The following is a 21360-nucleotide window of genomic DNA, read 5'->3' as shown; positions in this document are numbered from 1 at the left end:
TTTCAGTCAAAATAATTGTTATTATCCCTTAACAGACTTTTTTTGTTTTTTTTCTACACGTCTATCAAACTGCATTGTTGTGGTAAGGATAAAGATCCACTGGTAATCCACCATCTGTGTTTTTGGTTTTGTCTTTTTAGTTTAATGAGTGAATAAATTCAGTAAGGCTGCAGCAACTTCAGTCATCTATGCAGTGCCCAGGATTTAACAACAGTAGCACAAACCCATATGCGCCTTTTGTTAAAACCGCCTCTGGTTTCTTCCATGGATTTTTATATGCTGCATATAAACGGCTCCAATGCTCTTACACTATTGGATGTGCAGAGGATCCTCACACTTCTGCTGTCGTCTTTTTGTCACTGAATCTTATGAGGGCCAGTAGACGTGCTGCTTATCGTTTCCATCATCTTCTGCTCTCAGATAAGTTGTGTTACAATAATAAAGGCACCGTCTCACTGGAGCTGCTGGAGGAGGCATACCTGCTGTAGCAAATGCACGCACATGCACACATTAATACACACATGCACAAAGCCCATCTGAAAGTTGCATTACCCCGTGCCTCTCCTGTCCTGTGTTAGATTCCATTCTAACATGCCACACATCCTTTAATACCAATGGATGGAGGAATGCGAGGATAATGAGAACTGGATGAGGTTATCGGAGCCAAGAAATGAAAGGGTTGAATATGAGACAGTTCTAGAAAATGGAGGATGAGCGTAGCCATTTTTCGGCGCCTTGTGTCAAATCTTTAGTGTCTCAGAATCACTTTTTCCACACTTGGCTCAGGATTTTTCCCCTCTGACGGTTTTGCTCGCAGCCAAGAAAACTTTAGTGCCGCCCTGCAAAATGAAGCCCACAACCTGCCTTCTCATATTATAATATATATATAAGTATGAAGATAATTTCTTACTTGTCATTAGGTGATGGTCAACCATTTGAACCACTTTTCTGTCTCTGTCTCACAGGTCCGAATGTAGCGAAAACTTGGACACACTGTCACGAAAGCTCAAAACAGTCCAGGACATCGACGAGCTCACAAAAATGGTGAATTTCAATGCTGACCAAAATGATGAAACTATGTTGATACTGCTTGTCCGTTTGTGCCCTCAAACTCAAACTGTGTGTTTGCCTGAAGCTTCGTGCCGCCAGTGAATATGAGGAGAGGAAGTTGATTAGAGCTGCCATCCGACAAATCCGAGATGAGCAGCAACAAGGTGAGTCCTGCTGGAGTCGAGCTGTGTCTGCTGTGATATCACTATTGTCTGGGATTAAAGGAAAATGTCTTGATTTGGATGAGATACTTTAACGCACGTACAAGTCCTGGCAAAGGTCATTTATTTGACACACCGTCCAAACATTTGAAATAAGTATTCTCAATATGTTGTGACATTCTGGACAAAACTGCTAATCTTGGCACCAAACTTTTTTTTTTGAGGGGTAAATATACATTTTTCGCGATTGTGTAATGTGTGTATTACATTACAAAGAGATAGCAGACTGTTTGTGGTTGCCATAGTTTCTGTGGTAGATCTGTCTGTGATACGGGATCAGATAGTGCATGCCTTTCATTCCTGAGCCCTGTCTGGTTTGTATGAGGCCCCTGTCACTCTCAAGTGCCATTATATGGTTCATATAAACACAAAACAATTTGATCACCTTCTACACTGCCCAGCCTCTTTTTTTAAAAAGGACAGGTGCTTGTGCTTTAATTCTTGTCTATATTGCTGTGTTTTATAGTGTCTGTGGAGAAGGTTAAAGCCCCTGGATGCTGCCGGGATCGCGAGAGTGTGGAGCCCCAGTGCAGCATGGGAACTGAAGTAAGTACAGGAGAACTGTCTCTCATATCAGATGTGCAGTGTTGTCAGCTTCCATTTGCAAGAGTGAACTGAGCACCGACCAATTTGTGGGCACTGCATTTGTTTGCATGGCAACAGTGGCCGCTGAGGTTTCTCTGCTGCCACGATGAAGAATGTAGCAAACAACAACAAGCATTGTGACTTGAGTCACACACCATGTCATGAATGTGGCTAAACACACACACGCACATGCACGCGCGCATGCACACATATGGGTAGGCTGTCACAGGGAAAGGAATGTGTTTTTGTTTTTTTTTACATCCTTATTCAGGTTTGGCTAAGTATGAGGAGACAGATAAAATATACTGTCTGGTGTTTAGTGAAGGCAGTAAATAGTTTTTGACAGGAACGGCCTCTCAGCCACTGTCATTTTGCACACGTTTAACTTTTTGACACATCTACATGCTGAAATTAAACATTACTTTGTTCACTTATTTTATTTTATCATTTATTTCAAACAAGTTTAACATTTACAAATGCAATATATTTACATTTCCTTCTCGTCACATGTTTGAAAAGGAGTAGGCAGAATTATAAACATGTATGTTCCTAACCCGCACCTTTTACACACAACTCAATTCATCAACTACTTCATCCCATCACCAAATATTTAGACAATATTTTATACAATGTTCTCAGTATAACACAAGAATATTTCTGGCTTTAAACACAACCATTTTTCATTACCATCCTGGATTAAACTGTTCTCTTTTTTTTTTTGTATATTCTTTTAAACTGATTTATGTTTTTACTCTTTGCTTTAATTCATCTGTGTGACTGTTCCATAATTCAACCCCCGAGATTGAAACACACATACTTGTGAGTGGCTGTGTTTAATTGATGACTGACAAACAAAATGATTCAATGCTTTGATTGCATTTCTATAGCCCAAATATAATCTCTTATATTGAAATCCCTCTTTAGTTGTGGTCTAACTCTAGACTTCATTGTTCTCGGTTGTCACTCACAGCTGACTGAAAAGTTTGGAAACTACTGCTCTAGGAGATCAGAGTCCTGTGTCCCTTCAGACATTTTACTCCCACACAATTAAAAGAAAACATTGTGTCTGTCTGTTGAGATCTTAATGAGGCTCCCCTGTTTAAAATCAGCAGGCACAACTGATGAATGATGTATCCAACTGTCTGACCCGTCAGTTTTGGGGGAAAGACCTGCGCAGCTGTGCAGCCAGCTCACCGAGGTGCGCGGTTATGTCACGTGTCACACTCTCTGTCAACCAGTGTTTATTTGCACATTGTTGCTGTCCATGCAGTTTAACCAGAGGCTTAACCATGGCCTCAACTTTATCTTGCACAATGAATATGATTGCCAAAACTACCCTGTAATCCAAGATTAAGTTTGTTCAGGTGAGAGAAACATATCACCCAGTTAAGGCGTGTTAAAATCTCTTCATCATGTAAATACTCAGACAGTTAAAGAAAGTTATGGTCACTGAAGAAAATCTTGATTTTTCAGCTCAAAGAAACGTGTCAACATAGCCACACATTGGGCCAAGCAGATGGTGTAGTGGTTAGCACACTTGCTAAGAACACCCGGGTTCGCAACCCGGTCAGAACAAGGGCCTTTCTGCATGGAGTTTGCATGTTTTCCCCGTGTGTGCGTGGGTTTTCTCTGGGTTTTCCGGCTTCCTCCCACAGTCCAAAAACATGCAATATGGGGATTAGGTAAATTGGACACTCCAAATTGACCGTGAGTGTGAGAGTGGGTGGTTGTTTGTCTATGTATGTGGCCCTGCGATGGACTGGGAGCTGAGATTGGCACAGGACCCCCCGCGACGCTCATGTGGATAAAGCGGTATCCACATGGCTTCCCATTTCCCATTTCTGTGTGCCCCCATGTCACTTTGCATACCCCTGGAAATACAATTACCCCAGTTTGGGAATCACTGTGCTGGAGGATGAAGGGGAAACGGTGTTAACAGTAACGTTTCTCATTTTCAGCAGAACAGATTGAGTTATTCAGATTCAGCTGCAGCAACCATGTTGTGAGGAGGCGTGCCTCTTTGTGGGGAGCCTGTCAGATATTATCTTATCTGCTGTGTTTGATCATGTTTTTTGTCTTTTAAGGAATGCGCTGTCTCCAGTCGATGAGATCTCTGTGGAGGAGAAACAAAGCCCTTCCTTACTATATGAAGTCACCCCAGTTGTTACAAAGCATTCTGAGTGATGAAAGTTACTGTGCTGCAACTATGCTCTGAAGGAAAATACTATCACTCATTTTATCAGTTGTTCAGTTGTGGTGGTTCATGTGCAGTGATATAAAAGGGGGAGCAATGAAAGGCTGTTAGTATCTTTCCATTGTCTGCCGCAATCTGTGCTCCGCTTGCGTGCATTCCTTTGTGTGTGTGTGTTTGTCTGTCTGTCTGTGTTTTCTCCTCGGACAGGAAGTGATGATGGGACGTTGACGTCACAGGATGCTTTCGCATTCAAGCCTATTTACCTCACTTCCTGTAAAGACAGCCAAGTAGGTTTGTGAGCCACAGGTGGTGTGATGGATCGGGAGGGGAGAGGGGGCGGGTTTAAAGTTCTGGATGGTGACAGTGGGTGGGGGTAGTGGGCTGCACAGACAGGCAGCCCACCAGCTGTGTCTCAGCAGTCTAGGCTAGTGCTGGAGTGGGTACGTGTCCAAAGACAACATCAACCAGCAGCAGCAACAGGGCTCCTTCCGCTCACATCATAGCAGCGGATCTCTTTGAGCTGAGTGCAATTGTCCCAGGGCAGATGGAGGCAACAGATAGCGGCCAAACACACACCCAACATGCAATATGTATACACTGATGGCAGCTTAAGATGAACACCAGCTCAGGAACTTGTGTGACATAAACATAAGCCTTAATGTGTGTTTAATTAGTAGACTAATGGAGCTTTCATCTGTAATTTTACCAGAATCCAACTCCTATTAGAAGTCAAGGACTGTTTTTTAATGGGCATGCTTGACATGCAGGGGTAACTCAAATGTTTCCTATTACTCATTTGGGAGAAACTGTGCAGTAATGGCTTGTAAAAAACCTTTAATTATATGTATGTAGGGGGGAAAAAAATGCCGGTAGGAAAAAGTGAACTATTTTATTCTCCCCCATTATTTTTGGATGAAGTTGTGTTAAATAATGTCATAATTTAAATTTTATACAGTGAAATATCTCATTGTCTTAAGTAACACAGCAGAGGTGAAGAGAAGTGAAGCAAATAAGTCCGAATCATGGCAGTGTGTCAGAAGTTAATGTGTCAACCAGGCAACTCAAACCTGTGAGTGTGGTGGGGGGGTCAGATCCTTGTGGAGACAGAATGGGAGAGAGGGGAAGTTAGGGAGTGGCTTGTTGGTATTTTGTGTGTGTGTGTGTGTGTGTGTGTGTGTGTGTGTGTGTGTGTGTGCTCTAGTGGTGGTGTACATGTTTGTGTGTGAGTATGTATGATGTGGCTTAGGCAGTAGAGTGGCAGAAGACTGCACGTCCTGGCTCCAGGAGGGTTACTGCTTAGAGAGAGGGGGAGAGAGAGAGAGAGAGAGAGAGAGAGAGAGTGTCAGAGTAAGGGGCAGTCAGTCAGTCCAGTGAGGAGAAGGTAAATGTCACTCTGATTTTCCTGCTCTCGTGTGTCACAGACCCAACGCTCCTTCCTCTCTTTCCTCACCTCTCCACATTTGTTTATGTCTGCTTGAAGAATGGAACGTGCCTCTTTCTCTGTTTACCCAACAGGTTTGTGTACATAATGTTTTTTTTTTGTTGTTGTAGAGTTGGTTCACTTTGTTCTTGTCAGTTGACAGGTTGTACCTGAGGATATAGTGTGGGTGACGAAAGCTTAAGAGATGCATGAGATGATAGACACTGGACAAATAGAGAAAATGACACAGTCAAAAGCTGTAAAAGCAGATAATATTTAATGTATGTATTCTAAAATGTAGTAATTTAACTTTAACTTATAACGGTGTTGTGGCAAACGTAAACCTCATTCCAAAACCACCCAAGGTCGTTCTTATGGGGTTGACTCATAGGTATTGTTTCGTGCCATTTGGGTGTGTTGGGAGAGCACAGGTGGGCTCTTCGCTGGGCAGGTGTTGCAGCTCCAGACAGTTTTGTTTGTTTTCTGATCTCATCGTAGTCATGTTGCAAGAAGAGACCTGAGGAAAGCGCAGCTTAAGTGTCCTAAAGTGGCTCTATTGTCAGCGGAAAGGATTCAACTTCCTAGATGACTTGAAGGTGGGCTGGTGAGAAAAAAAACCCAAAACAATAATATGTGGATCTATTTAGAAGTAAGTTGAGAGTGGCATGTGATGATTTGCAGTCAGTAAAAAAGGGAATGATGCTTTGACTTCTTCTGTGGGTTTTCTCGCTTGCGTGCGTGTGTGTGTGTGATACCCAGATGATTGCTGCTTCTTTCCAGCTACTGTATTTCAATTATTGGAGGTGAGCCAAACGTGTGGTTCGTCAGGCTGCAGTAATGGAAAATGAACTGCCAGGTTTCTTCTTCTCTCGTTCACGCGTAGGCATGGTAGCCCCTCACACGGTCTGACCTCATCACTGGAGTGATGACTTTAACTTTCATGGAAAAACCAGAGCAGTGGAACTCGGTGTGTTAACTCGGCAGTTGATCACAACTATTAGAGTTGGCTGGTGAAGAAGGTGTGTGTACCTCAGCGTCGGCTCAGTCTCTGCCTCCGTTTTAGTTTTCTTTCTCTTTTTTTTTTGAGGAAGCAGAGGGTTCAGAGGAGTCCAGATGGCCTACGCCTTACTGTGGTCACGAGAGAGCAACGTTGTTTCTGACTTTAAGGTTTTACAATTATATTCCGACACAAAGAAGTTCCTTGGGGCCAGAGGGAACAAGTGGTTGGGGTAAGCGTTGGAGTGGGACGTTGTCGGTGTTCCACTCTGTCAGATCCTGAATATTGGGGCCAGAGAAAAGCCTCTAATGACAGCATGGTGGCTGGCAGCAGGTCCCAGGCTCTGGTCTGCATCTCCAGTTCCACTTTATCTTCCCTTTTTCCCCCTCTGCCTCACTGTCTGTGAGAAATATGTTCCCTGTGGTTTCGTGGGAGCTGTGAAATGACGGCTGTCTGTCTGACTCCTGGTAGGAGAGGGTGAGGAAAAGCTCGTTCTCTATAATTGTGTTTATGGCTCAAACACAATTATCTCCTGGTGACTCTTTGAGTCACTCTGAGTGTCCTCTGCATGTGACCTCTCACATTATTGCACTTTAGTGCCTTCAGCCTTTTGTGTCCTCATCAGACACTGTGCTAACTCATTTAAGGTGCGTTCCACACATTTTCCTTTCTTGCCACTGTGGTGTCCTTGGCAGCATTCACAATATTTACCATTACCAATATTGTTTCTATGCCACAGATTCTGTGCTGCCACTTTTTTGCTTTTGTAGAGAAAAAAGGAAGCTTGAATAACTTGTGACATTGGTGCACCTTGTCTGATTACACATCTCACTAACTTCTCTCTGAGGATTGTTGTTAGTTGTTTTAGTTCACAGTGTAAATTATTTGACAGTTTTAATCACAATCTGGTGTTTTGAAACTGTTCCAGAGTCACCTTTTGGTTTTTTTCTGTCGTCTCCTGCAACAGTGTCTGATTACATTTTCCCTGCTGTGATTGAGCCGCTTTTTACCACGTAATCTACTCAAGGTGGGGAAGGTCACAGTCAGCAGAGCAGAAAAAACTCACTCACTCTCCTTTTACACCTCTGCCACTCACTCGTGTTTAAATTTGAGAATTCTTTGTGTGTGCTCGCCACATAACCCCGCACTTTCTCTACCACCTGTGATCACACACTGCAAAGATGAAAAGCCATTTAAAATACAAAAGTTTTGATTTACAAGACTCAACGCTTCTTCTGAATACTACATAAGTCTCTTGTCCGGGATAACATTGTTTACACATGACAAACTGATTGTGGCATGTGATAATGTGGTTTGGTGTGTGCTTTCTTTGCTTGCTTGAAAGATCGCAAATGTGTTTTCAGAAGCCCAAACTAATGGTAGGCTGTAAATCTGCTCTAAGTATTATATTTTCAGTATGTAAGGTCACGTCCTGTGTGTTTTTTCAGCATCCACCCAAACGCCTGTTGGACTATTCTTACGCCAGATGTCTCTTGTAAAATACCTTTAAGGAGATGATGTGCTGTGATATGGTTACAGAATTATGCATACCTCCTACATCTCCATGCTGGAGTTTTATGCCCTTTAATAGAAAAATTTCCACTGTGCTGCAGATTAAGAAAATGTGTGGGGGAGTGATTTAAAGAGTGTGTGCACACGTGCTCTGAGGGAACTTATTTGCACAGCTGATTCGCCTGTGGAGCTGTTCAAGGTCAGGCACCAGAGGCCCAACAGTAGTGCCGGGATCTTCATCTTTCCCCCCTCCATCCTCCCCTCCACACCTCTCTCGTTTCCTCTCCATATGCCAAAATACTGCCTTCTCTCCTCTGAGATCTCCCTCCTGCTTCGACTTATCAGTGCAGATTGGCATCGACAGAGGCTGCCTTTTTATTTGATACCCAATTCAGATGAAACTGTAAAGCAGGTAAAACAGACTAATGATCTATAGTTTTATGTATGACATATACATGCAACAATTCTGTGTTGGTTGTATTTGTTTCAAATTTTGTTTACAAAATTGTTCAAATCTTTATTAGTGAGCTCTGCAGCTTTACCACAATAATCCATCTACCTGACAGGTAAGACTCTGCACGGATGAGCCTTGGACTGGTCACAATAAAAGGCCACTCTGAAATGTACACTTTATCTTAAGCAAACATCAAACTTTTATTAGTCACTGAACTAAAGCTTCATATAGCACAGCTGTTGGTGTTTCTTTTGCATAGAGTTGATCAGGTTGATTGTGGGCTGTGGAATATTGGTCCTTTCCTTATCAGTGGCTATACCAAGTTTCTAGACACTGGCAGGAATTAGACCCCACTGTCGTTCTCGACACGCTTGGCTGAGATTCTCTGATGGTTTTTGACCCTTTGTGCAGAAATTCTAATTCTTATTACATTACATGTCATTCTTATTCTATTCTCTGGCAGCTAACAGTGCCACATACAGGCCTGGCATGTAGTTAAGCGTCATTTTGAGGGGTTTTGTGTGAATGAAGACATTTCCTGAAACGATCCTGTGTTTATGCAAAACTCTTTAAGAATGAAAATGTAGTGTTCTGTTTCTGCGTGGATAAGGCTTCATGTAGATTGGAGAGAAATAATCCTTTTGTTTGCTATAGAATTTGACCTCGACCGGTTGTGATCTAAAGTGACCTCAAACAGTTGAGTGTAGAACTGATCTGATCACTCTTTTGATCAGAAGAATGAGCTCATAGTTTGGAAGTGGTTGGTGTTTTTATACTGAAGACACGGTGAAACCTAAGAGATGAAAAAGCGTGATACTTGTCGAAGTGTATTGAGCGTGTTTGTTTTTTCTTTTTCTTCACAGGAGACGGAGAGTCACAGTGAGAGAGAGCGTATCAGATCTCGGATCCGGGAGCAGACACAACAAAGCAGAGAGTTGCAGAAGAAAGGTGAGCAACGCACTAAAGTACACAGGACTGCTGTTTAGATAAAAAACATTTTTGGTTGGTTGCATTAGTACATTTTGTCCGTAGCATATTCACATTTAGATCATGTTTGGACATGCCAGTCTTCTGGGATTGACGGAATACAAAAGCTTGTATACACTGTAAACATTCACCTAAAGGTTAAATCCGGGTAAGAACTAAAGGCTTAGACTTAAACACTGACTGCATCTGTTGCAACCTGTGAATGCATACATTGGTCTTGGTGCAATTTCCTCTTCCTAGCCTGGTAAAATAGTCGAGCCAAAGAAGCCATTCTCCTCAGGTGGCGGTCAAAAGGTCATATTAGTTCAGGCTCTTTAAGCTCCTTCATCTAACTTTATTAAGTTTTTGGAGTCGCGAACAACTGCCGGCTTAATGACTTTGCCTTCTTAAGTGTGAAGTAATTTCATTAACCACCCTGTTAGCCCAGCCATTAATAAAGTAGTATGAATGCAAGCCTTCAGGAGGGAATGAATGTGCTTCGTTCACTTGAGTCCTTGAAACTTTGCAGGCACACTAACCAGAGCTGATGATGAATAGCTTGTAAAATGACAAACATGCATTGTTGATGAATCATAAAAAAAACAACCTCCTCATGACAAAGTTTATTTATTGGACAATCCCATTAATTTAGGTCAAAATGTAACTTTAAAGAAACATTCTTTGCTTGAGATTAAAGTATTTTTTATTTCTTATTTAAGACTCTGGCCTGGTTGTCTTAAACTTGGCCTGAGGCCGTTGGTCATCATTCTGTGTGGCCGAGTTTGTCCCGGTGTCCTTCTCGTGGACCTGGGTGTTGCTGATGGGGTTATGGGAAGCAACTAAGGGAAAACCAACAGCCACACCTCTGCTAAATAAAGCCAATACCAGAGCAGAACTGCGGTGAAACTCCCTATCCCATGCCTTACAATTTAAACCAGGGTGAAGCGAGGGCGACCAAAAAAAAAAGACCACCATTGAAAAGTGAAGGAGGAAGCCAATCGACAAAGGACACAGGACGTCTGTGGTTGGGACAGGACAGTGAAGCCGGGATGGGCCCGTGGTTCGTGTGTTTTCAGTAGAGTGAACTTAGCAGAAAATTGAAATTTAACTTGGATGATCAGTGCCTGGGTGATTTTTGGTCTTTGAACATAGCACAAACACATGCCTTTACCTCTTAGACCAACAGAAAACCTTACATATACATTTTTTTACTCCAATGACCAATGTGTCCAGCTGTGCATTCTGGTGCAAACTGTAACTGGTGAGGCTATGATTTAGGAAATGAAATGTTAGCAGAGACTCTCAGTGGAATGTGCTACAGACCTCAAGTTCCCCAAAAAATAGGAACTCGGTCATGTTGGAGCATAATAATAATTCCAAGTTTACACAAAATCCGAATGAATTACTCAAGACATTCTCTGTATTATCATAAATATCAGGCACACAATTCATGCATACATGCATCAGGTCACGATGTACAGACACTGGTCTGCAACTGTAGTGACGTTCAGTTTACTACCAGACCATTTTATATTACCAATTTGAATTTTTTAATTACTTCACCACTCTCTATCACTGAAAATACTCAAGTATCTTAACAAAAACAGCAATACTCCATGTTTCTTTAAGCATGAATTATAATAATTGTCACTGGAACTTTTTGACACTTGTCTTTCTCTGTAAATATAAAAATGCAGATAAAGTTGTGGTCCAAATTTATCAGTTTCATCACGAAGAAAATGTTTTATAGGACCCCAAATCAAAAGTCTGGTACAGGTTCGGTTTAGTTTAGACTGTTCAGAGGTGTTGCAGTTCACCACTGAGCTACGCTCTCATGTTACTTTCTTCACTGAAACAATTGAGTTAACGTCACTCTGTAGCATGAACAGTACACAGTTTGATACTCTAACCCTAAGAAAAGTGGATCTTGTATTAAGAAAAAGGAAGTGTATGGTCAGTCAGTATTTTTAATAGCATATTGCCTCTAAAAAACTACAGTATATTATCCCCATTGCACCAAAACTGAGGCATAAACTGTTCGTCAAATTCGGGGCAAAGCAAAATGAAAAGAAAAAAAACTGTGTTGAAAACATTCACACAGAACAAAAACATGCACTTATTTTTGGGTCCTTGCTTGAGAGTAAAAGACCTATAAAAAACAAACCCTTTGTTGCCCTTTCTCTATATTCTATATATCGACTGGCAGCAGAGTGCACAAGTGCAGCGTTTGTAGCTATTTTGAAGCAAAATGCAAGCCTCTCATTACAGTCCAGCAGCAGTGGGGATTTTTCCCAGAAATCACTACACAATGGACATCACAGCAAAGATAGGAACAATTACATGAGTGTTTGTAGAAGGAGCAGCAGGAGTTTGGCTTTCACTTCAGTTACAGTTTACCAGTAATCAAGTTTATGTTAAGTTGGTGCATCATTAGAAGTAGACACTGCTGTGTTGTCGACCATTCACTTTATTCATTATTCACATGTCACATGTGGTAATGGAAGCCATTTATTGTCAACATGTTTTCTATGCAGACCACATTACATAATCATCCATTTAATCAACAACTCACTGCTATTTATGCATTTATTGTGCTCAATTAAGCTATTTGGAGTTGTGTAATAATGAATTACAAACAACAACATCAGCTGCTTTAAATGAAACTTGCAGTTTACTCTCTTCATGCTGTCAAGTTGAAAGTTAAAAGAGCTCGCTGCGGCTGCCGCTCAGACTGGAGTCTGCCTTTGATTTGGTTTGTAAATGAATGCCATGTATACCGAGTGAGCCCCATTTGGTTGCAGAGTAAAAGTTGGTGCAAACACAGACATGTTTTTCGTGCCTTGGTGTCTACGTGAGATGTGGAAATGTGATACACTCTTCTGCTTTCGTTACCTGTGGCGTGTGTAATCACAATCTCTGATACAAGTATACCGTTCCCTGGAAGCACCATGGTGTGATGGAGGTTGAGATTATGTCAGGCAGAGGAGGATGTGGGCTCTGCTGTGTTGTTTAGAGAGTGGTTTCCTGATGACAGAAAGAGTAGCAAAGGAGCCTGGACACAGTGGAGGGGAAGTACTTGTCCTAGTCTCCGTTTCACCTCACTTCCTCCTTGACTCCCTATACTTGGTCACCACTGTGGCTTTGCCAAGTGTGCTCTCATTCTCCACTCATGGGCTTTCCTTCTCCTCCATGCACATACACCAGCACAATCCAACAGATCTTGCTCAGGAACTGAGGCCAGACTGGAGGAAATGCCAACATCCCCTCAAGTCTCCTCGTGCCTGCTCTCTGATCCTGAGTGATATTTTCTAGCTTAGCCTCTCTTGGGGCCACGGACGTATTTAATTTCCATCAGTTTAGTCTCTAAATTCACCACCTCCACTTTCTTTGCTCACATATACACATGCAAATCTAAGCGAGAGAATGGACAAACTATTTCTGAATTTAGAAAAGCTACAATGCACATGAATAGATGTTGTTGAATAGATGCTGTCATTTGTGTTTTCTGTTGCAGGCTCCAACTCAGGTATGGTGTTGGTGCTCGATCACCTGGTGAAGGACGATGGCCCTGGACCCATGCTGATCCAGCCTCAGAGAGAGGTTGTGACCACAGAGCCTGACCTGGTCCTGTCTCACCGTCAAAGGTCAGACTCCTCAACTTCAGACCACAGCATGACTTCAGTGCTCCCCAAGTCCAGTCTGGATTCGGTGGCCTCAGAAAATAGCGTGGGCTCAGCCTACAGAGCACGGCTAGACTCCGGAGCCTCAGACAGGAGCCTGAGTTCCTCACAGCGTGTTCGGCATGACTCTGGGGCATCGGAGAGAAGTACCAGCTCCCAGTCCTACATCAGACAGAGACTGGGCTCAGATGCCTCCGACTCCGGTTCCCGACCCCGTTTGGGCTCCGGGGCTTCCGATTGTGTCGGCCTTTTTTCAAGAGAACGAAGTGACTCCAGGGCCTCTGACCAGAGCATGAGTGTGTCCTCTGAGGAGAGGGGTCCAGGAGAGGAGGTGGAGACCACCATGAGTGGTTCCCCTTGCAGCACAGATTCAGAAACTGAGAACAGGAGCCAGGGTCCAGCCAGCGTCCTGGCTCAGTCCAGTCAGGATTGCATTGCTGATTTGGAGCAGCCTGATGGGGCCATTCTATCTCGTAGCGGTCCTTCAAATGGCCATTTGAGTGACGGCACAAATGGAAAGCATGACTCCCAGAACCAAAAGGTAGATGATACTCTTCTTGTGTTAGATGTATGTCTGTTTTGTATGTGGAACACAGTGTGTCTCAGGACAGTTTTAGCTTGGAAAGCAACAGTGACACACAGTATTTAGTGTAACTACACCACTAGAGTGTGGTGTTGAGCTGCATTAACACAATAGCATGCAGTAGCAGCAGCCAATTTGTTCTCTTTTTTCCCCATTTCATCATAATATGACAAGAGGAAACCCTGTCCTCATTCTTAACTGACACCCAGGCCACATCAGCATCCTTAAATGCACCGTGTTCAGCTTCTGTTTGGAGCTGTTTAACTTTTGTTACTTGGCTACACAAACAAACTGTGTACCTGAGAGCCTCTGCTTCACCTCAACAGTGTGTCAACCTCACCTGCCGTCAGAGTGGGAGAGACAGCGTTATGGGCCAGTGTTTCTGTCTCTTTTCATACCGTGAGGCTGAGAACACACACAAATCTGCCACTTTTCTACTGCACATGACGTAATGACGCCACCGTGTCACTCCTAAATGTGTTTACTCAAGGCCGGCCCTGGTCTTTTTTTATTGTTCCCTGCAATATGTGCTGATGCTCAGTCTTGTGAGAGTAATGTAAACACTCTGGGGCTCATCATGGCCCCAGCTGCCAAAAAAAGAACAGAGGCCCACTGCTTCACTCACTACACAAATGTTATGTAACGAAAACACCACTGACCAATACTGTATTTAGGCCTGTGTGTGTGTGTGTGTGTGAGAGAGAGAGAGCGAGAGAGAGAGAGAGAGAGAGTGAGATGGATGGTCACCACAGTTACCAGTCTAGTCACTTGTCCCTCATGAATGTACATTTCTACCCTGTTAAATATAACACAGGTCTGTGGTTGTGTATTCAGGTACACGTTATGGTAACTCTTAATGCTCTCTGCTTCCTCTGATGTTTCTTTGTTTCCCCCCTCTACAGATAACAGTTAACAGAGATCTTCCACTCTCTCTTGACAAAGCAAACAACTCTGGTAAGAAATGAATCCAGCTTGATTAGTCCTAAACTGATTGATCAACATGAAATTTTAGAACACATCATTTCCAGCTCCTTGAACATAAGACTTTGGTGAAATAAATTAGTTTTCAAATTTAACAAAATATGTTGAATTCAATGTATTAATTGAGTGTTAAGTGTTTGACACTATCATACCATCTTATTCACGGCCTGTAGAAATCGAGTATACAGAGACAATCAGGGCCGTCAGTGTGACCATGTAGGGCCACAAACAGGAATGAGGTCTGAGGAAGAAGCATTTTATAATATACACCATTTTCTCCCTTCCTACCAGACAGTGATGTCCACTGTACTGTAAACTGTGGGTTTTTCTCCTGAGCAGCACATTGTTATTTTCTGTTAGGATGACCTCAGTGAATATAGCTTCTCCTTTAATCACTGGTGGGGTGTTTTTTTCCCCTCTGGAGAGTCTGTGCCAAATCATGAGATTTGCTCTGAGTATCTTTCAGTTTTAAGGATCAGAGAACAAAAGTAAAATCCATTAGCAGGAACATGTCCTGAAAAGTCCCGCAAAATAGCAACTGATAGAAACAGGGGGAGATTAGCTCATCTGGAGCAAAACCTAGTGAGAAAATTAAAAGCAGAATAGTATTTTCTCGAGAGTTTTTGCAGTTCTGCAGTGTTTTAACTTTTGAGGATTTTGCTGTTATATGTAATTATTCTGCCTCAGTGCCTGTGACTAGAAACATTGTAATATTATTTGTATGCTGTGTCCTTCATCTGAACAATGGCTCTGTCTGTTAAGCAACACTATCAGACCTGACTGAGGGAGCGTTTTGTGTATAAAGTGGCAGTGCAGGGATGGGAGGGGTCAAGACATTCTGTCAGACTGCTGAATATAAGCTTTTCAGTTTTTTAACTACATTTCACTTGACTTCACTGAATGAATCACTTCCTGTGTGCAGTATGGGGATGTAACCACAATGAGAACTTTACACTGCAATACTGTGGAATACAGAGAGTATTTTGTGGAGCTGACAGTCTTAGTAGTTTGAATGTTTTGGATTTTTGTTAATATTTAAGTTATACACGACAGCTTTGAGGTGGATGAAACCTGTAGGAGTGTAGGCTCTCTGTGTTTCTGTGTATTTCACATTTATTGAGTGGTCACTGATGTTAACTCCCCTCATTTGTTGTCTTCTTTAGCACCAGAGAAGAAAGATGCTATTTTGCAGCGATTCAATGGCACCAACTCTGTACGCGATCGGATGCGCAAGTTCACAGAGTCCAGTCAGAGCGCAAATGTCCCACCTTTGAAGAAAACCCAGCTGAGGAATGGAACAACCTCTGGCAAAAGTGGCCACATAAGTATCTCTGCAGCTGAGAGGTTTACACACTCAGCAGCGTCCCCCAATACTCCTGGGGACTCAACATCTCACACATCTGCCGCATCGCAGAGTCAGGCCACACCTCAGCCAAGAGGAGGGGCCAGTAAACTACTGTCTTCAGCTGGCCAATCGCAGAATTCGGTGGGTGGGACGAGGCATCCAGCTGAAAATGATGTGCATGCCCACGGTAACTCAAAGGAGGACAAGACCCCAGGGAGAGCAGCTGGACAGCAGGTCACCCAGGGAGAGGCAGACCCGGACATGAAGACTTTCCTCACCATTGAGATCAAGGATGGGCGCACGACCACCTCCTCTTCATCCTCGTCAAGGGGCAACATCGTCCCCATCACCAGCATGACACCACGCATGACCCCAAATGCTCTGGGGCAGCGAGCAGGTATGAGCGTCAGTCTTATAGCAACAGAACCAGCTGACACACTCACAGCTTAAATAGCCAGCTTGCATGTTGTGCAGTTTATTGTTGCTTTTTGGTTGCGGTGTGTTTGAAGTACACCGATTTTGAGGTAAAGTTTATTTGCATTTATGTTTCATACTGATGTTGCATACAAAGCTGCTGCCTACTGTGTTTCTGAAGCATAAATCCTAATTTATCCACCTGATTTCTTTCCTTGAGAATATCATGACACAATCCCAGTCACTATGGGAGACGAGTGCGAGCAGTGAGTCAGTCAGAAATGGGACGATGACAAGGGTTTTTTGTCAGACTGAGCAAAGCACATGGATGAGTGGGCATAGATGTTGGAACTGAATGAGAACAGCATGGTTGTACTGAAGGGTATTTGTTATAATGTGGGCATGTTGTCGCAGAGTGGAGGGGGTGAGGTCAGCAGTCAACAGCAGAAATTATATTGGGACAAAGGAAACAACAGTCTTAGGCCAGGATGAATAGCCACACTGATGTAGTACGGTACAGTTAAATAAGCCACACACACACACACGCGCGTCATTTTTGTCCCTCCATCCATCCATCGTCTACCGCTTTATCCACCACATGAGGGTCACGGGGCTGCTGGTGCCAATCCCAGTGGATGTAGGGTGTACAAACTTAACAGGTCACCAGTCCATCAGGACCAACACCAGACAAAAAACCATTCACTCTCACACTCACATCTACGGTCAATTTAGAGTAGAAAGTGTTTTTGGACTGTGGAAGGAAACCCCCGCACACACTGGGAGAACATTTCTGCAAACTCTATGCAGAAAGGCCCTTGTTCCGACCGGGTCACAAACCTGGTCTTTTTGCTGCTTGGCATTCCTTTTTATTGATATTTTATGTGTAGCTTACCCTACATGTAATAAATTACGGACAGGATGGAAGCAAGAATTGATCAAATGTGGCGTTCTCATCGCTCAACAATGACAGAATTAACTTCTTTTTTTTTTAGCTAACTTTTAAATGCAGTTGAATATTTTGGAAGTTGACTCCGTTGCTCATTTTGCCGTTTAGGAGATGAGACAGTAGAAACCACAGCCACAGGTTGTCCTCGGATTGAAGACACTGTCATGTCAGTGACACATTCATAGTTAGAATACAGCAGGAGACCCTTGCTGAGGGACACCACCAACACCGCCAACCCCCACCAACCAACCAACCAACCAACCACCAAATTACACACTAATAACATGCAATGCAAAGACAGGGGCATTACTCAAAGTATAGAGTTCAGTGATATACAGAACATCCAGTGGGTTGTGCACACATGCAATAAAGTGTCATGAAGATACAGTAACTGTATTGAATTATTTTAGTCGACAGTCAACAGTTGAGAGGGGACAGGAAATTTGAGATAAGGTCTAAAATGTTTAAATACAGTGATACGATGTTTTGCCAAGATTTCGTTTTTTCAGCAGTGCTGCTGTCGCACCAGTGTCAGCGAGGATGCTATGACGACAAGGCCCGTATTCGTTCAAGTCCAAATTGTTATATATGACCTGGTGTGAAAATCTAGAAGCGTTGCTGCTGAATGGATGAATGAATGAATGAATGAATGACAGACTCTGATGATGGATAAATGAAAATGTCAATGTGCATCATCTGCTCACCTGAATAATTTTAAAAACAAAGCACTACCCTGTCCTCTGTATCCATAGATGGTGTGGCTTTCTTCATACTAAAACTTAATACAGCAGTGGGCCAGTCTCCACGTGCACAATCGTCTAATGTACAGAACAAACCTGTAATCCAAACAATGACAGCATGTATTCATCAATTGTATGAACTTTGAAACAAATGAATCGGAGTCTATTTCAGAAGCAATGCTGCTACAGCTGCTTTTACGTTCTGTCCAAACAAGACGTCTTAAGTTTCAGCTCTTCCCAGCAACCGGGACCTCCAACCCAAACAGTTTATTTAAGACTCGAGCTGAACCTGTACGATTATAGCCTCCTCACCCCTTACAACCACCCCACTTCCTTCAACCCCCTAATCCCCCACCCTCCCCCTCCAGGACAGATTCTGGCAGGCCCACTGGACTCCTTTACAAGACTTGATAAAGTTTCTTTTTAGCTCTTCTTGCTTTAATGGTTTTGGCTCCTTTTTTGGGAACCTGCCTGACTTCTCCCTGCTGATTGAGAGCAGGCTTCAGTTGTGTATCCAGATTTTCTCAGAAGCACCTACCAAGACTCTTAAATTACACCCTGCTGTGCTGGTGTGCATAAGGCCTGTATTTTATTATAAAGCTTGTATATATGCGTGTATACACGCACGCACACGTGTGGAGAGGGAAAGCAGCAGCAGGTCACAGGGAACTTTATGTGTGCATTCTTGGAGGGGAATGAAGGGGGCTGTTTATGTGTAAGGTGGCGTCATGTACATATTTTCACTTATCTCTCATTAGACGTGAGTTCTCTGTTGTTTATGACCCGGTGGCAGCTTACTGTATATAACTGACTAATGGCCACCAACAAGCCACAGCATAAAGCCATATGGCTGCTAGGACCTTTCTTGACCTTTTATTCATCCCACTGTTGTGGATAAAATCAATAAAAAGGAGATATTATTAGTATTAAGTGAGTAAATTGTTATTGGTTTTTTTTGTCTGTTTCAGAGTTAACCCTCGGCCTAAGAGCAACGCCCTTCAAGATCCCGTCATCCAGCTTCTCCTCTGGATCCTCCATCAAGGTAAGTCTTCATAAGAGAATATCCTTTATGAATAGATCATAAGAATGAAGCTCCAATGAAATGTGACTAAATTAGTCAAACACAAATCTCTCTTTCTTGTCCTTTCAGATTAAAGATGCTTTGTTTTATTCTAATATTTAATTTCCATTTTATACAGTTGAATTCCTGCAGAGTTGTGCTGCGTCTGTCTTAGCAATCACCTATAAAGGTCTGAAAAGCCTGCAAGTCAGGACAATGAAAGACAGACAGAGTGTGAGAAAAGGAGGGAGAGGAGGGAAGCGCAGTGTTTATCAAACACAGAGAGGGTAGCCAGTCACATCTGTCCTTGTAGGGTATGTGAAGGAGAGAGGGAGAGGGAGCAGGAGGGAGGTGCTCCGGGCATTCCTCATTTTCTCTCGGCAGATCTTGCCCACTGAGATTTATCCGGGAAATGTTTCCCAAATCACACCTGTCTTTCTATATCCACACCAATTACTGTCCAGCTGCATTAAGACTCATGTTTACACGAGTTCTTCATCACTTGTACAGGGCCAAAACTGGAAGAGGCACATCTTTGTGCACTCTGATTGGCTGAAAGTCTTTTTGCTAATGGTGGAAAGTGAATGCTGTCAAAAACCATTCCTGTCCCATCTCAAAGTGACCTCAGGGGATGAAGAGCAGCTAAACTCCCTTTTGGTGCATTCCTTAACCCACTTGCTCCTCCATTAAAGGAAGTGTCTTCATGGATGGAGAGTAGGGGATTGAGAGTGAGGAGAAGAGACATGATGTCCTGTTTTCTCTTTCATGACCGAGTGTTCCACCCTCTGTGTCAATGCGCCGCAGTAACTTGCTTATGGGATCAAGGAGCTGTTAATTAGCACTGGGAGGAGGCTCCATGATGCTGCAAGGAGGATTTAAGGTGTTGGAATGAGATGATCTCCCTCAGTAAGATCCTCAGTGAGACATACAAACACAGACTAAGATACTGCAGCAGCTTCCTCCTGACAGGATCACAGATTTGCAGAAAAAAGGAAAGATTCAGCTGGTGATGAGGATTATTATTTGACTGAGCAGAGAGCAGTGAACACATTATCATAACAACATGCAGGTAATGTCTTTGGGTGAGCGCTAATATGTATGATGATATTACTAAATTTGATTTTTTTTTGTAAGATGTGCATTTCACAGTTTTTACTACAGCTACCAAACAGCACAGTAAAGCTGCTTTTCATGTCACTCTCCAATCATTAGTTGTACCTTCTTTTATATTGTTACAATATTTATGTTATTCACAGTTGCTGTGGATCGGGAGTAAACCACAGGCCTTCACACTGGCAGAGCAAAGGAAAACAATAGACATGACCGGGTGATTGCACCATAGACTCGGTGACACACACGGTTATCCTCATCTCACACACAAGCTCAACATTAATACTGCCACTGATACCACGGTTAGTCCAGTTAGTAAGTCTCAGAGATCCTGCCCCCCGTTCGATTTTTCTGCACCTGTTAAAGTTTTTGTGCATGACCCCAGCTAAACCAACAGGTGGTCTTTAGCGGGGCAGGTAAAAATACACACACATAAAATCCCACTCCTACTTGGTGTAAATACTGCAGACAATCATGGAAAAATAAGGCACTCGGTCTTCAGGTGAAGTTATGTTATTCATTTATTTTTTTTAAGGCAAAAGCTAGTGGTGACATGGAAAATTCACGTTAAAGTAACTCGTGTAAAATGCCTCATATATCTTTTTTTTATAGAATATATATTCATTGTATAATGACAAGTATGTGGTGAAAGTGTAGTTAGTCTATGTTGATGGTTGTTTATTGACCACAGTGGTTCCTTTCTGATCTGTTTGGGTGGTCGAGGATTCTTCTTGGTGGTCTAACTTCAGAGTTTACTTCCTTTTGTCATTTTTTAATTCCAATAAAACCTGTTGATACTCAGATAGCATCAGTTTGCGCACTCGGCTGCCTATAAAATCCAACAGTAAAAAAAAAACCTTTTAACTAAAGAAAACAACGGAAAGTTTGTAAAAACAACAAAGCCACCCTACTTCCTATGTGTTATTTATTGTAAAGCCAAGACGAAATGACCTGAACTGACAATTAAGAGTCAGTGGCAGTAAGTTGAAATGCTTGCAGTGTTTCAATGCAGCGGTGAGACTCAACTTCCAACAGGTCGAGTATTGATGGCTTCTGCTCCAAGTGACCACAGCTGCTCTGGCTCATCTCGGTTTTTAGGCCC

General features: G+C 42.8%; 1 protein-coding gene across 4 annotated transcripts in view; it reads left to right on the top strand.

Annotated features, from left to right (window-relative positions):
* The window catches only part of smtnb (smoothelin b), a 53890-nt gene that overhangs the window by 19651 nt on the left and 12879 nt on the right, over positions 1-21360 (top strand). For all 4 annotated transcript variants that reach the window (XM_044026082.1, XM_044026083.1, XM_044026080.1 and 1 more), the window contains exons 3-10: positions 966-1044; positions 1136-1214; positions 1738-1817; positions 9297-9381; positions 12914-13620; positions 14565-14616; positions 15807-16385; positions 19057-19130. In XM_044026082.1, the coding sequence (XP_043882017.1) occupies positions 966-1044; positions 1136-1214; positions 1738-1817; positions 9297-9381; positions 12914-13620; positions 14565-14616; positions 15807-16385; positions 19057-19130 (1735 nt within the window). The remainder of the gene's footprint in view (positions 1-965; positions 1045-1135; positions 1215-1737; positions 1818-9296; positions 9382-12913; positions 13621-14564; positions 14617-15806; positions 16386-19056; positions 19131-21360) is intronic.

Source organism: Solea senegalensis, linkage group LG5 (assembly GCF_019176455.1).
Source record: "Solea senegalensis isolate Sse05_10M linkage group LG5, IFAPA_SoseM_1, whole genome shotgun sequence".
Taxonomy (NCBI): domain Eukaryota; kingdom Metazoa; phylum Chordata; class Actinopteri; order Pleuronectiformes; family Soleidae; genus Solea; species Solea senegalensis.
The sequence above is the reverse complement of the archived record's forward strand: the minus strand, read 5'-3'. Positions and strand labels throughout refer to the sequence as shown.